The sequence below is a fragment of the Athene noctua genome, chromosome 2, assembly GCF_965140245.1.
Source record: "Athene noctua chromosome 2, bAthNoc1.hap1.1, whole genome shotgun sequence".
NCBI classification, from domain to species: Eukaryota; Metazoa; Chordata; class Aves; order Strigiformes; family Strigidae; genus Athene; species Athene noctua.
The window spans coordinates 93,078,168-93,095,397 of NC_134038.1; the positions used below are offsets into that span (position 1 = coordinate 93,078,168).

At 34.5% G+C, this 17,230-nt stretch overlaps 1 protein-coding gene across 1 annotated transcript in view; it reads left to right on the top strand.

Moving 5' to 3' along the window:
- The window catches only part of EXOC2 (exocyst complex component 2), a 131,254-nt gene that overhangs the window by 87,351 nt on the left and 26,673 nt on the right, over positions 1 to 17,230 (top strand). The window contains exons 22-23 of the mRNA XM_074899593.1: positions 1,849 to 1,965; positions 6,277 to 6,418. Of these exons, the coding sequence (XP_074755694.1) occupies positions 1,849 to 1,965; positions 6,277 to 6,418 (259 nt within the window). The remainder of the gene's footprint in view (positions 1 to 1,848; positions 1,966 to 6,276; positions 6,419 to 17,230) is intronic.

Sequence of the window (17,230 nt, forward strand, 5' to 3'; positions counted from 1 at the left end):
AGCGTAAGAAAATACAAGGATATAAGGCTTGAATATAAGACTTCCTTTACAAGTACCATCTGTTTATGTCTTAGTATACCATCTTAGGGTAACTAATGATCACTTTTTTTGAAACAAGGTCCTCCTCAAAGTAAAATGACATCACTGAAATTAGTGAAAATAGCACTGGTGTTAAGACACCTGAGGATCTGACTTTTGTTTTATCACCTTGTTTTAAATTATAAGAACTGGTCTGATTATTAGTTACTTTTTAAAACCTATGAAGATACAGATATTCAGTAATGTAGTTTTTTTTAAAAAAAAAGCTTTAGTGAGAGTAAGTAGTGATTATTTGTTTGGTTTGTTAGGACTTGCTTTTGATTTTTAGGAAATTGGAAAAACGGATTTTAACATTTTTGACACTTTTTAGTTCAGTTAATGTACTTCCTTCTAGTCAGGTGACTGATGACTAACAGCTGTAGTTGTTCATTGCAAGAAACCTAGTGAGAACCTCTTGTGAGATTAATATTCCTTGGTACAGATTTTAAATGTTGTCAGAAGCCCAGTTTTGCCTCATTTACAAGAGTGATAAGCATTTCAGATACAGTAAGGAATCGCGGGTTGCCAAATCAGGCCAAGTTTCTGAATTGCAGACTATAATTAGTTCTTTATATCATTTTATTCTTGCAACACATAAATTTGAATTGTTGACAAAGTAACTTTTTGTGTCTGTGACTTCCTCCCATATGTCATAGGTGTGAATGCTTAAATAAAAGAAATCAACAATTTTACACAATGTTGGGTTTCCATTGAATCATACTAATTTTCTTCTGTAAATCACAGAAAACTTTATCTTCTCTTTCCAGACTAATAAGAACAGAGAAAGTGAGTGATCAGAGTAAGATTTGTCACTGTTTTTAAAATTCTCAGTTTTTGAATAGTCTGTATACCAACTGATTATAATTTAAAGTAGACAACTGCACATCTCAATACTAGTCATCATATTACTGGGATACCAAACTGTCAGGAGTTCTGAGGGTGAAAACCAACACCATTTTTAATCAGATCTGCATTATTATTATTTTACTGCCAAATAATTAGTTTTCAAATATTTACCTGTGATGATTTTGAACTTTCATCTGAGGTAGAAAAATGTTTTCCCATTGGGAAGAGAGAGGAAGGGGAAAGACCAAATCTATTTAAATAGTAGTGCTGTTTTGTTTAGTTCTTTGTTTCTTTGGTAACTACACCTTGTTACACCAAGGTCAGGGAAAGGCAATTCTGATATATCAACTCAAGAATGTATTTGACCTTGTAACTAAAAAAAAAATCATTGAAGAACAGAGGTAAGTTATAATCACCTAGAATTTTTTTCAAATTAACTGCTGAAATTTTATTATGTACTTCTGAGCCGTCTAGTATTTTAGAATGGTGAGTGCATTCGTTCAATACCTCTTTTGCTTCCCTTGTTTTAGCCAGCTTCATCTGAAAGTGATGATGATCTTCGGTTAATTTTATGATGGTCATAATTCTTAGCATATTTCTTGAAACAAAGTAAAAGCCAGAACCAGCTTCCTGGAAAGCTGTCCAAACCTAATTTTTGTAAAGAAGTCTTAACCACAGTTCTGTATTAGTCACGGCTATTCCAGTGAATGCTCCAGATCCTATAAGAAAAAGCACACATATTCAATCGTCATACTTGATATTCACTCAGTTCTTTGTGGTTTATTGACAAAAATATTTGTAAACTCCACTTTATCAGCATGTTTATCACAGAGTCAATAAAATACTGTACATTGACAGTATTGGTCATGCTGATATTTGTTTTCTAACTATTGTACTCTTTCATTTCTTAAAACAAATTTTTAGGAACAGAGGCTTTTAATTGCACTCAGTAACTGCCGTTATCTGGAACGTCACACCTTCCTAAATATAGCTGAACATTTTGAGAAACATGGCTTTCAAGGTGTTGAAAAAATAACTCAAGTAAGTGAGAGCTCTGGAATGAAGTATCATTGCTTGAAGGAAATAGTTTTTATTTGTTTTACTTTCTATGGGAGTAAGTGCAAGTGTTCATATGGCCAAAAGGACTCTTGGGTGAGCCTTCTACAAATGAGTAGAACTCCAAGCATCAGTTTGTGTTTAAACAACAGCAGCATAAACAATTGTTCACTAAACAGTTATATGGTTGTATGTGTTCCTGTGAGACTTAAATAGCTTGTATAGAAAATGTGACCTCTTATTCAGGACTTCTGTGTTCAATGGCAAGGCTTATCAGATTTCTTAGTAAAACTGTTTAATGTCACTGTGTTTTTTTAATGCAGAGAATAAAAGATTGTTATCTCAGAAATATACTTGATAAATTATTTCATCTGGCAATCTGCATTACTGATAGCTGTTGTTCATAAACTAGTTCAGGCTTTTTTGTTGTGTTTGGGGTTTGTTTTTTTTTTGTTTTTTTTTTTTCAAAGAACGAAAATGTCAAAGTGGGCGGCAGTAGCTGTCTCATTTTCCTGCCTTTTTGTAAAGATTAATCATTTTTTATGAGAAATGTTGTGACTTAATCCTTAGGACCATAAAGCTAGTTATTTCCAGAAACATTTGTTGGTTGGAAGTAAAATGTTATCTTTTCCAGTACAGAGTACAATATTTCACTTGAACTGACGTTTCTACTATGTAGTACATCCTTAGTCTTATTCTGCCTGAACGTTGTTTGAATTTCTGTAGCTGAAGTAATTTTGAATAGCATTTAAATGGGTTTGATATGATTTTTATGGTTAATACAATATACAAAATTACTCTGGGTATTGCTGTTCTTTGCTACTGAGACAACTGAGAGTTGAGCTAGGTAGTGAGTGTTGTCTGTATAAGCAAATAAGACATCTGTTATGTATGTATTCAACATTCTGTCTTGTACAGCCACTTTAAAGTATTGCCATTAAATGTCTGCTAGGTTTATAAATGACAAAATTCAAATGTTGAAGTTGCAGATGAATTTCAAATCTGCGTTTAACCCTTTGAAAGCAGTGACTGGTGCAGTACTACATATATGGGACATCAATTGGTAAAGCTAGCAGGAATGATTTGGATAGTGAGATAGTCATCTTAAGAGGGCAATTTTTGAACTCTTCCTTAATTTTGAGAGGCTAGAAGCTCACAGATTTTAGAGGGGTCGGTTGTGATAGTTTCGGGTTTTTTTGTTCTGTCACCTAAATTTTTGTAAGTTTCTTAATTTAATTAACTATTAGATAAAAAATTTTCACTAAAGGGTTAACACTATTTTTGAAAAATAAAACTTGTTTTTATCTGGGAGATTGAAACAACTATACTTTTAAATTTTATTAGCTTTATAAATTGAATTTTAAAGTGACTTTTGCGGTGTATGTTGATGAAGAACTGTTGTTTGGTTGGGTTTTTTTAAAAAATGCCTTTGTTAGAAGGGAAATCATTATTATCTAATATTCTGAAAATACAGAAATCATAAAATGATAACCAAAAAATTTCCTTACACTCTACATGGTTGTTATTTCCATTTTTTTCTTAGTGTGCCAAAAAAAGGCCAAACTTTACACTCTGTTTTAGCACATGGCATCTTGGCACATACTTATGGTACTTATCAGTAACTATATTTAATTTCTGCATAACTTTTTAAAGTGATTTTCTGTGGAGATTCTTCAGTTCAGCTTTTTATCATCAGTTTGGTCAATTAGCGAGTGGAAAAGAAAAAATTATGTATCCCATAACATTCATCGTAGTTTATTGATTAAGCTGCTGGATAAAATTGTTTCCACAGTTCTGACATTTAGATAAGGCAGCGGGATTACTAGGATGGAGGCTTAAAATGGCTTTAATACAAAAGTTGACAACTGTAGTTACAAGGATGTTCACAGCAGAAAGGTAGCAGTTATATATTTTTGGGTGTTTCACAGAATCACAAAATCATCTAGGTTGGAAAAGACCTTGAAGATCACCTAGTCCGGCCATTAACCTAACACTGACCATTCTCAACTACACCAGATCCCTCAGCGCTATGTCAACCCAACTCTTAAACACCTCCAGGGGTGGGGACTCCACCACCTCCCTGGGCAGCCCATTCCAATGCCCAACAACCCATTCTGTAAAGAAATGCTTCCTAATATCCAGTCTAAACTTTCCCTGGCGGAGTGGTTTACCCCACTTGAAAGTCAAGAAAATGGGTATACACAGTTGATGATATTGAGGGCTGCTTCCCTCCCCTGTGCTGGGCTCAAACTAACATTCAGAGGAACTGTTCATTCTTTCTTTTAACTTTTCCACCAGCTGAAAAACGAGGTTACCTACCACTGTCTCAATTTTGCATTGAACTTGAAACAGATTGAAGAGGACTTGCATGAAACAAAAAACCTGTATTGAATGTGCAGGTGATCTTTTGTGTTGAATGACTGCAGAAGTGGAAGGTGGAATTACTTAATTCTAAAACACTTTGCTAAGGACCACTTGAAGCAGATATTTCATAGATTCTTTGAATGGGTGCATGTTTACAGAAACTTTCCACTAGAACTTGTACTTTATTTTACCCAATAGCCCAAACATAAATAGGAATGGTCTAAGGATAGTTAGTTATTCTCCCTAATTACAAGAAATTGAAGTGAAAAATGTCTTGAAACCTATTCCAGGTTTACATTTCTGTGATCCTGTGTAAGGGGGAAAAAGTGAGATTTCTGTACGTTTTTGACTGTGTTCTTTTTCAAGTCTGGAGTGTTAACAGGCTGTCAGGTAGAAGGGAAAGAAGAAGAAAATAGCCTTGATCTTCTGGGACCAAATTCTCGGTGCCTCATGAAAGTACCATCTTTGGGATATAAATCCTCTTGTAACAAATTAAAGGAGATCAATCAGATAGAAAAACAGGAAAGTAGTGGTGTCTCTTCTTTTTGAGCACCAACTTCCCATCCTAGTTCTCCTGAATCTGGCAGCAACTTTGACCTCAGTAATACCTCTGTTTTCCTTTGCACTTATCTCATTCCTGAAGGCTTATCTGTCTGTCTGTTCCTGACTCAAATATTGCAGTTCCCTTTTCACTTAACAATGTAAGCATGCCAGAAGATAACATGGTTTAGAGACATCCCTGCAATGAATAAGCTGTGTCTCTTATTCTGCAGCTTGCAGCATTAAATCTTTAGAAAGGAATGATAAGGAGTTGGTATTTTTCATTTCTTTCTTTCTTTCTTTCTTCTGAATTCCAGGTTTGATCTAGAGACCTGCCTTCTTCCACACTTTTAAATCCCTTTGCTTATGGAAGTTGTCTCATATATGCATATATATATATATATATGTCTCTCTGTGTGTGTATGCTTTTTTCCTTAATGGTTGAGGAAAATGAGTACTAGTTTAAAAGCTTTACTTTGCTATCGCTTAAGCTCTTGCTTCTAAACATTTTTAAACTGTTTAAGTAGAAGTGACATGATATCTTCAGCATATTTTATTCACATTTAGCATCCATTCCCATCTTAAGATACTGCCTTTCTACTTCAATATTTTACAGTACACATTGTATTCGGAAGTGTTTTGGAAGCTGTAATTGCAGGGGTTACCTATGTTTAATAAAAAGTCCTGTATAAAATTTAAAATTGTTCAGATACAATAAACAAACTATGTATATCCCTTTAGTTTTCAGTGTGGCTAAGTTTTGTGTGAATTACTAAAAATTGCGTAGAGAGCTGTTAAAGAGAAAAATTCTGCAGGTGTTGGATAGCTGCAGTTTATACATCTGTTGTATGGAGATGCCTTGAAGTATAGTGGGGAGGTTCACATATACAGTTTCAGAAGGCAGAGACTCCTGAATAAATCAGATATTTAAAAAATATAGAGCAGATAGTGAGAAATTGTAACATTACAACTGGCACATCTTAAGTATTATAGGAAAATCGTCCTGTTTCAGGATGGAAATTATTATGGGCATATTTTAAAGCATTAACAAAATTCAGTTGTTTACTTAGTGCAAGATCAAGACTTCCTGACATGCAGAAAAAAAAATCATGCCATTAGACAATTACCGAGTGATCTGCCTTCTTGGCATTCTTTGAACGTTTCCCCAAAACATCTGTTGCTGAGTACTGTCAAGGGGGAAAAAAAAAAAAAATACTGGGTAGGATGTGGCAGTTCCTAAGTTTTTTATATATGTAGTTATGAACTGAAATGTTAATTGCTACTGTTTACTGAAAATGAAAGAAAATGAGGTAAAATTTTTGGGTATGTGATTTAATTTTTGTAGTTAATGACTATTTGTTATGTTCTTTCTTTTTTTTGTTGCTTTTTTAGGTTAGTATGGAATCCTTGAAAGAGCTGGATCAAAGACTATTTGAAATGTACATTGAATTCAAGGCAGATCCGATTGTTGGGTCATTAGAACCTGGCATTTATGCAGGATACTTTGATTGGAAAGATTGTCTTGTCCCAGCAGGTAAATATCTGCTTAATAAACTCTGAAATTATTTTAACAGTGATTGACAGGAGCTAAAATATACTGTGCAATTAAAAACTTTTTTCTAGTCTGTGTTTTTAACTTTTGACAAGTTCTTATAATAAGTTCTTTCTCATAGACTTTACTTAATTCCTAAATCATTTTTCAAATACCCCCAAATGATTAAGGCAGCTTTTATCATTGATAATCTCTTTAATACTTGTTTTTTGTGATTATTTTGCTTCATTGCTTATATATAATAGAAAAAATTATAAAAGACATCTTCACTATTTTCTTATGAAATTCACTGAGATTGTTTGGGACTTTTTCCAGAGAATCTGGCTACTTTTGTAATAGATGTAATTACAGTTCTGAAAAGGTAAAATTATTAGAAAATGCATTCTATAACAGTAGTTCATGTTAAACCGTGGAAGAAGGGCAGGTATAAGGTTTTAGAATGACTGAGATGTTAGTCATTATTTAGGTGCTTCAAGAGCCTCTGTTTTTAAGGAAGCATAATATAAATGTCTGTCTTTTTTAAGTCGTGAGTATTGTGCACATCTTAACATTTAGATCCTTTAAACATCTAATTCATCATAACTAAAACTCATACATCTGAATCACTTATCACATGATTGCCTGTAGAAATTAGTTGCAGTAACATAGTACAGGTTATTTTGAAGGTGATCTTACATTAATTTTCAATAAATTAGTGAATGACATGACAGCTTATACTGTCTTGATTGTTTCATAGGGTTGTATATGGCAAGCTTAGTAGAAATTTTTTGGTACTTTAAAATTTGATAGGGAGGTAATTAGAAGAAGCACTCGTAATCTGAATCAAGAGCTGCAGTGCTTGCTCACTGGGCCTTAAAAAAGCAAAGATCTTAGGGTTTATTACTTCAGAGAAAAGTGTCTGTTCTATCTTGTTACTACTTTTGTGCTCAGAATATATGCTCTAATAAAGTTTATAATGGAAATAACTTAGATTTCAATCTTGCACATTCAAATTTATATCCAAATAGTACGTAACTTAGCATGTTTGAAGTATGTTTTTGTTTGGTATGTTTGCATTCCCACCAGCTAACAAAAATGAAGAGAAATAAGTTTTAGTGTCAGTGTTTTATGCACTCATTTCTTGATCTAGTGCATTGGGATCTACATACTAGACTCACACTGCATTTAGGATTATTCTGTAGTATTTTTTCATTTAAAGGGAATATTTAATGTCTATTAGAGGTGTGCCTTAGTCTGCTTGTTGTCCAGTTTATTGTTGGTTTTATGTACTTTCCATGCAATTTTGGGACAAAAATCAAAAGTGAAGATGGTGGATATTAAAGACTCCTCTTTAGGGTTACATATAATATTGTTGGCCAAGAGGTGCCAGTTTGAAGTAGTAAAGAATTGTTTGCATTTTTTTGTTACTCACCAAGCTAGACATGTTAAGAAGGAACACAGTAATTTCTTCCATGCTTCTCCACCTTGATGAACTAACTTTCCAATGGGTAAATTCTGTCAAATGTACCCTGTTGACTATCAGTATAAATGTCATGGCTCAATCCCAGCCATCAACTAAGCACCACACAGCCGGTTGCTCACTCCCGCCTGGTGGAACTGGGGAGAAAATCGTAAGGGTCAAAGTCAGCAAACTCATAGATTGAGGTAAGAACAGTGTAATAATTGAAATAAAATAATAATAAATTTTAATGAAAATGAAAAGGAAAATAACAAAAAGACATAAAGAAAACCCAAGAAAAAAACAAGTGATAGAAATGAAAAACAATTGTTCACTACCAACTGACTGATGCCCAGCCTGTTCCTAAGCAGCATCCCAGGGCCAGCTTTCCCCCTAGTTTATATGCTGAGCATGACACCGTATGGTATAGAATACTCCTTTGGCCAGTTGGGGTTGGCTGTCCCAACTGTGTCTCCTCCCAGCTTCTTGTGCACCCCCAGCCTCCTTGCTGGCAGGGCAGTGTGAGAAGCTGAAAAGTCCTTGGCTTACTGTAAGCACTGCTCAGCTACAACTAAAACATCAGTGTGTTATCAACATTATTCTCATAAATCCAAAACACAGCCCTATATCAGCTACTAGGAAGAAACCAGGAGAAAGAGTAACATTGAGTACCTTCAGTTTGTCTGCTTAGAGCAATGATTAGTTGACCCTGAAAATATTTGGTACCCTGAAGATAAAATTAGTAAGTGACTGGGAAGGCTCCCTCTTGGAAGAGGTAGATAAACTTAATTACTGAAAAAGACTAGAAAAAAAACCAAAACATCACCACCTCTTCATGGGGCATATAAGAATCTGACTTTTCTCCAGTATTCAATCAAAAAAAAAAAAAATCACTCGGCCGGCATATAATTTTTTTTCCAATAAACCACTACAAACAATGTTAAATTCTGCAAGGTTATAGGTGAGAAAATATACCCTTATGTAATCTACAAGATGCAGTTGGTACTGCAGTAGACATACTATCTTTTCCATTTCCTCTTAGAAAAACCCAAACCAAAGCAAGCTGTACTTACAGTTCATCTACAAGTAGAGCATGGAAAGTATCTACTTTATTAAACTAAAATAACATACAGGAGTGGATCAAACACACAGTTGGACATACCGATTTGTTGAGGAAAAACACCGTTTGTATAGTAGAAATTATCTGTTCTTCAGTAATCCTTATGACTGCAAAATTTAAAGATTTGATTCGAGTCACTTGCCTGGTTTAGATCTTGACTTCTGTAGCCTTAATTTTTTTAAAAAAGAATAAAGTTGATGGTGTTGGCACAGTAAAACATTTAGGCCTCAGTTGTATTCGTGAATGGTACTGTTAGTGCTGTGTAGTGTTGCATAATTACAGTTACTCGATGTTCCTTAGTGGATACAGCTATGCCTGATTTCCAAGACATAATAGTTTAACCTGAAGGTTTTTTATATGGTATTTCTGTATTAGCTTTCAAATACTACTAGTGATAGTAAAAGTGCAACTTTTGACAGGAACAGTTCTTTTTTTGAAAGAAGAGGGAAAATACATCAATTTGCCCATATTTAAAAGATAAGGTAAAAGACAAATAATTTCCCTAATGCAGTCTGAAACTTTCAGGCATTACCATCTGGTGACTGAAAATTTTACTAGAGCTGAGGCATGTTGATTCCATGGATATATCCTTTGCAAAAGACATTTTGGAAACATATGAGTGTAAAAATACTCAGGAACTGGTTAGGAATAAAACTGATCATTTTCTGGGGATTAATTTCCTGTGTTGCTAGTCTAGCCCAGAGCTTCAAGACTGCAACTCGTTTTGAACAATTTTACCAGTCAAGCACTAGCAAGTAACCCTTTCTTAATGCTCCCCCTGCTGTCACTGAGCAGAATGAAGAAACTGAAAAGCTGAATAAAATGTAAAGAACACCTGATATGGACTATCAGGAAGATAATGCTCTTGGGTAGATGGAATTGTTTATTGGACAGGATACCAGCACTGGTAAGAAAATAAGGTTAACTGCAAGAGAGGGAGCAGACTGGAACGAAAGGCTTGTGATGAAGACTGTTATCAAGCAAGGAACAAAGTTGGAACCAAAGGGAAAACCAGGACTGGATGAGCAAAGGAGAAATGTAAATTAGAGCAGGTTTTAGAAATAGAATTAACACAGAAATGGATTGAAAGCAATTATACAAACAAGAGACAGACCTGAAGTGCAAATAAAAGGGCAGAGAGGTCTGACACTCACTACATCAGTGAGTTTACCAGAAGCTGCAGTATAATCAAAGAAATCCCCTCAGTCTTGCACTTTTGTCCTCTAGGGATCACAGCCTATTAATGTTACTGATCACTTTCTTTCCACAGCTGGCAGAAGTTATGTATATATTACTATATACTTATAGTAAAACTGCAGGCAATGCTACATGCTATATATAGGCAGTACCACTGAGAAACACAATGGACTAAATATTTTGCCTTGTCAAAGCCATCAATGTTGTTTGTTCTTTAGAACCAAGGCTACAAAAGTCAAGGTCTACAACATCAGCCAAATGACTCAAATCTGTATAAATCTACTGTACAGAAGTTACATGTGTGTATTGCCAATTCTGTTGTTGAGCTGTATAGACTACTGCAGTAAGAGAATTTTCTGGATTCCACTCTGTGTTTTTGTTTGTCTTATTTTCAATGTCAGTAAAAATTATGTAAATAAAAAAAACTACGTAAAAACAATCAAGTATAATTCAATCTTTGAACAATAACGTTTTTTCCCACACAAGTACACTTGACTTCCTTCATGAAATGGAGGCTGTTTTGGAGATAAAACTGGATTTTGTATTAAGTGGAGCCATTACAGGCAAAAATCTATCCTCAGCTGTTACAGATTCTGAGCAGTGAGTTAAAGCATAATCTGGGAGAAGAAAAAAAGTAGAGGCAGGCTTCTGTCCCTGCCTCCACAGGGCTTTCTGTGTCATGTTAATAACTCATTTAAGCATTTTTGTCATCATCCTTCAAATGCCTTGACTCCTGTCAATTTGAACATCGATGTTTAATTTGACTACCTAAAGTCTTGTAGTGTATAAAATATTCAGAAAAATCTTATCCAAAAACCTTGACAGTCTTTATCACTGGCAATTTTGCAGTCATCTGTCTGTAAGTGCTGGGGACTATTTCCTTGCATCATATAATTTATGGAGAAATAGAAGGGAAAATAAAAGAATGAGAAAAATTATAAAAAATGAACATTTTTGAAGAAGAAGTTAGAATGAAATTAAGAAGCCTGCCTTTTGAGTAAGCTTTGAAAAACAAGTAATATTAAAGTTTTGTACCATGTTTCTGTCAAGGTGGAAGAAGCATATGCCTTGCTGACTTAGGCAATTGTCCTGTAATTATCAGATATGTACTTATACATATGTTTTCTGTTAGTTTTAAGTATTAGGAAGGGCAAATTGTTTGCATGAGGCAAATTTTAATTTAGCCTATGTGCTAAAACTTTTATTGTTTCATTTTTCAACATACATGCTCTTTTCAATATGGAAGTTCTGAATTTCAGAAAGAACTTGTGTACAATGTTATTATACATTTGCCCCTTTATTTTGATCTAAGGTGTGACTGCTGGTGTTAGAAGGCAGTGTTATTAACTTAATTGGATTTATTGTAAATAAGTAACTTTCGTTTAAATTTTCATTTTCATTTCAATGTTGACTTCTGAGTCTTTACAACAAAGACTTCAATTTTAACATGCAGCAACAATGAAATCTAGTTGGGGGAGTTTGTTTGAAACATTGTTCTAATTTAAACTACAGTATTAACAGAATTAAGAGATTAAAGAAATAATGAGAAACACAATGTTAATCAGTTGCTGAGTTTGTTTTTAGATTTTATTTTTTTTGTGTGTATACTGGTCAATCTGCTAGTTCAGCATACAAGGTTTTTTTGTTTGTGTTCATTCTTTTTTGGTAGTAGGTTGTGTTTTGTTGGGGTTTTTAAATTCCATTTTAAATGCATATATTTTGTTTCAGTCATCTGACAGAATTAGGCTCTGTTATCTCTTCTGGATTCCAAGCCTTTTCAAGGGTGAATGAGGTGGTTATGTTACTCTGGATAGATAAGATTTTTGTGTACTGAAGTTTGTGTAGTACGAGCAAAAGTAGTTGTAGTATGTGAGCATTCAATCTTCTAGATTATTAATGTGAGCTTTTGCATTCAAATATCTTTTTTTTTTTTAAATCAAGTGACAATTTTAATTATTTTATTTGTTTACATCTACAACAACTATATAAATTTGAGACTATAGAGTTTTTTCATTTATTTTTCTGAGGAATTCAGGTATGGTGATCTCTAAACTTTTGAAATGCTGACTGCTGTGCAGTCGAGCCAACATTCACTCAAAATTCATAGCATACAGAGGTGCAGACTCTAGTCTAAACAGTCTTTTACAAATTTATTTCTTCTGTGTTTCACTGGTGTTGTCTGATAACTGGGTGGTTTTGAGTTGGGTTTTTTTTGTAGTATCTAAAATTTCACATTGCATTGAAAGTTTCAGGTGATTTTGCACTTTCAACTGAAAGCTGATTGTTTGTGTGGTTTAGATATTCATTCTGTACTGGCATAAATTGAATATAGTAGAGAAATCTGAATTTCTTCTTGTTCGGGATGTTAAGGGAGCATTGTTTGAAACATTTCAAATACATCAAATGCCACTATTACAGTAAAAGATTAAGTGCGTCAGATCTACTAAATCAGATTTGATATACTTGTCACATCTCTTATCTGTTATTTGTCTAATTTTAAAATCTAATAAAAAAACTTCTAATGGCAATAGCCTGATGAAAAGGTACTCAACAGTTAAAAATGAAATATCAAAAGGCATATTTAATTTGTAGTTACACAGCGACATACTTGTCAACCCTAACTTTTCTTCTTTTGTTTAATTTCGGGCACCACCACCCTGCTTACGTGGAAGATGACAAGTGCATTTACATCTTAAAAACATTTGGATATAGTTGAAATTATTTTTTTTTGAGAAATAGGCAATTACTTTTTGACTGAAATGTGCAAAATAATTTGCTTTGAAATCCCTGTAACCCTTTAGATTTCCTCTAACACTTCAAATAATTTCAGAATTATCTTACTACATATAGAAGATCTTGACCTCCAACAGATCTCAAATTATGTCCTGTGTTGAGGAATTGTCTGTCTCTTTATGCTTTAGTAAGGCCAAATTCTGCTGTTCTGATGCAGGGATATAATGTGCCAGTTTTTGTATGTGAAGAGGAAGAAAACAATGATGCTTTTTCATTCTGTTGCATATAAGAAATAAACATCACAATATTTTGGGGAGGAAAAAAAAAGCATTCTGCATTGGCAAATAAAGTTGCTAAAGGACTTATCAGTTGTGCTTTTTTTGTTACAAAATGCCAGTTGTTTAACTGTTCATGGCACAGTCACAGCTATATTCCACTAGCTATTTATTTTCATGTAGGCACTGGAGGAGAGGGTGCAGACGGAAGCCTTACATGTCTTACATGCCTGTGCATTCTTGTATTGTATGTCATTGTATTTCTTTTTCTTGCAGTGTTTCTTAGGTTGTAGTTTAGAGTGCACAGGGTGTTCAGCAGTGGTGAGAATGCCAACTTAAGCTACTGAAAAGGGAACTTACCTTTAACTGCTAGCAATTGTAGCAGCGAAGTAATTTGATGGGGGGGGCAGTTAAGTATAAATACAGCTGGGTTTCTTCTACATCGTAGAAGAATTGAGAAGAGGAGACCACACAAACACAGCGCTGCACAAAAGGGAATCAGCACGTGAAGAAACAACTGTGTATCTGTGCTGGTGTGTGGTACCTTTGGAGAAACTTTTTGGAACACTGGAGTGTTCTTATACATAGTACTCTTTAAGTACTCAACATAGGCTATTTTTCATTCAAACTAACTGCATTTGCAACAATCATTAGTAAATTTATATTTGGTTATTATAGAAAGGAAATATTAACTGTGTTCAACATCAACAATCAAATTTTTATTAGGATGAGTTGAATTCAACATCCTTAAATGACATGTTCAACCAGCAATTTTAACAATGTGTGTGTTGCATGAGTGCAGTTCTTGCATTTGGTTTACTACACATAATTCTTCACAAAGTAGAATCATGTACTAAAATTTTGAAGTCAAGGGTTATCATATTGTAGCCTTTCAGTTTTGTAAAAAAAAAAAAACAAAAAAACAAACAAAAAAAACCACCTTACCCCTTGAAATATAAGCACAAACTTCACTGCATGTTTGAAAATACCTTCATTTGTGTAACTTTATTTTAACCTCGGATTTCTCTTCAATTTCACTTTCAGACATTCAGGTTTCATTACATTTCTCACTTCTGATAACAGTGAGATTTCTTTAACATATTACACTGGTGTCTGACATATTAAGGATTGTTCTAGCTGGTGAAATAGTATGGACACTGTACCCTCTCTGTCCTTGGAAACAGTTGCAAAAGATGAGAACAGGAGAAGGAACGTTTTCTCCAACTTCCTGTAGTTTCTGCCAACAGGTTATCTTTAATTTCTGACTGTTACAGAAATCCCAGTAGAAATTGTCCTGGAGAGATACTGCATTTTCTGGTCCCTACCTGCCGCATACTCAGTTGCATTTGCACGTAGACTTTATTAGATACCTTCTTGTGCTTCCGCACACTTCTTGTATGCAAGATTTTCTGATGCTAATTTTGAATCTAGTTTCTTGTTAGCTGGTCTCAGCAGACTCTAGACTTCATGTACAGGCATGCAATAGAAGTTCATCTGCAACTTAACTGTTTTATTTCTTATGCTTCCTCTTCCTTTGCACATCTGCCTTCACTCACAGTTCCACTTTAGAGTGTTTTCTGCTATTAAGTCTATAGTAGTTGTTTACTAGACTGTCTTCCATCCCTCTCCCAGCTTCTCTTTGTCTTTACCTGTCAAACCCCTTCCTGCAATACCTTCTGGCATTTCTGTTTATGCTTTGCTAAAGACTATTAAGTTCCAGGAATTAAGTTCAAAAAAAATTTTACCTTTGATATTTTTTTATTAAAAGTTGGAAAACCTGCATTCTTTTCAAACTGCAAAATTAATTGTTCCCCAAATTTGTAAATTGCCTATTTAAAGCAGAGTGTATTTTAAAAAGAGAAATAATATGATAAACAATTCTTTTTCATCTGAAAATTCTGAAGACTTAAGGCAAGCTTTATTTATATTGCTTGAGGGATGGGAAGAGCATGAACACAGAAGCCTTATATCTCTAAGAAGTTATCTTGCTGCGATTCCCTGGTCAGACCATATCCTAGTCTTGTAGCTTGAGAATTGTGTCTGTTCACGTACATTTTCTAACTGATGGTATTAGAAGTCACTCTGTTACCTAAATGAGATGACAGTTATCACAACTCCAGAGGATTTACTTATCGGCAGTGTCTGAAAACTTAGAAGTCTGTTTTGTTGTCTAGCCATTTGTAGGAAGTTGTACCATCCTGTCTCCAGTTTGGCATTTTGAAGACTGGTTTGATCTTTACCCGGGAAACTTGTCAGTTCAGCATTTTCTAGTTCATGCAGTGTTAGTTCACAATTCATCTCTGGGTGGACATGTGTTAAGATAACAATCTTTGGGAGTCTTTTTTGTTACAAGGAAACCTAAGTATTTTTTCAGACCCTCAAGCACAGTCTTTGAGAAATATTTAAGCTATTTTAATATTAAATAGTACTTTTATGTCAGCCTTTGATAATAGCATCTGATCTCTGCATTGCTCAAAGCAGATGATTAATTGGGGATTGGAGTCAATGATAATGCATAGAGGAGAAAGGGCAAGCATTTTTTTTTAACTCTTCCAGCACTCCTTACTACATTCATGGATGAGGGGAATCCACACAAGTTTTGTACTGCCCTAACCCCTTCAATAAAACATTAGTAGTAAATCATGTCAACAGTAAAACAATACTCAGGGGTCTAAATTCTGGCATAGTGAATGTTTTAATGTTTACTTTGCATTTGATAGGCACAAATGACATCTTAATGTTTACTGTTTGGTTTACTGATTACTTTGGTTTACTGTTTACTGAATGAGGCAGGAAACACTTTTGGAGCACTGGCAGGTTGGGTTAGCATTGGATAAATGAGTATGAATGGATGGTGGAAGGGTAGGAGAGGAAGAACTCAGTGATACTTCAGATGGGTTTGGGAGCCAGAACTGAAGACCAGAGAGGTGAGGAAGGTACAATAAGGTCATAGTTTAAAAAGCCAGAAGCTTGGAACTCCAAGTCAATAATCATTGTTACTATTATTTGGTTTTATTTGATTACAAGCCAAAAAAATTAAAACCTTGGTTGTGGATGAGGTGTTTGAGTGGGCTTAGCATTAGACTGCTCCTTTAATCATTATCCTTAGAAACTCGATTTTTATTTTCTTGATAATGCTCAAGGTAGTTTCTGTGGCAATATTTAACAAACTGAGGTGTAATGAAACAAGTGGAGTGGAGAAAATTGGTCACGTGAAGAGTAAAATTACCTGTAGTCCCAAACTGTGGTATTAAGTCTGAACCAGACTCCTTAGTTAAACTTTTTAGGTTGGGCTCATTCTTTTCCTACAAAGATTTATCTCCACAGTTGTGCTCACTGTAGACGCCTTGCTATTTCTCACATAAAATTCAGTTATTTAATGTTTACTGTTAAAAGATCTTGGGACGGCTCTCTTCTTGTACCCAGAACTGGTTTGAAGTCCCTTTGGCAGTCTTTTGCCAGATCCTGCTTTCATTGCTGGTGCATGTTGTCAATTAGTGTATGGGTTTTATGTATTGGCAGAAATAATTTTTTACTATACAGTATTTATCTGCTGAGAGATTAAATGTATTCTCGGGGTTATGTCTATTTTATATTTAAATGTATTTGCTTGGAACAGTTGCATTTTTCATATTGTATTGGCTAATGCCTACAACTACATTTCCTGTTTTGAGGTTGTCAGTGACACAGAAAATATTCTGTGGAAATCAAGGTATCCATTTTAAAAGTTGGATTCAAGGCAAACTGATATGCTGTAGAAACTGTGGAACTTTAAACTGGAGAGTAGTTTATTAGATCACACCGAGTTCATAGTCACATTTTCAGAAGAGAAGGTGTGCTTGGAAGCACTGTGAGGTCAAGAAGCATTTACAGTTCATAATTAATATTTGGGAAACTTTGTCGTTACCTACTCATAGGTGACTGTGGCTCTCATTTAAGGCTAGTGGTTGATCTGTAGTAGAAGTTTGTCTGCTGCTGTTTGTAGCTAAGTCATAGTCCTTTAGCTCAAATTATAAAGGATCAGAGTTTTG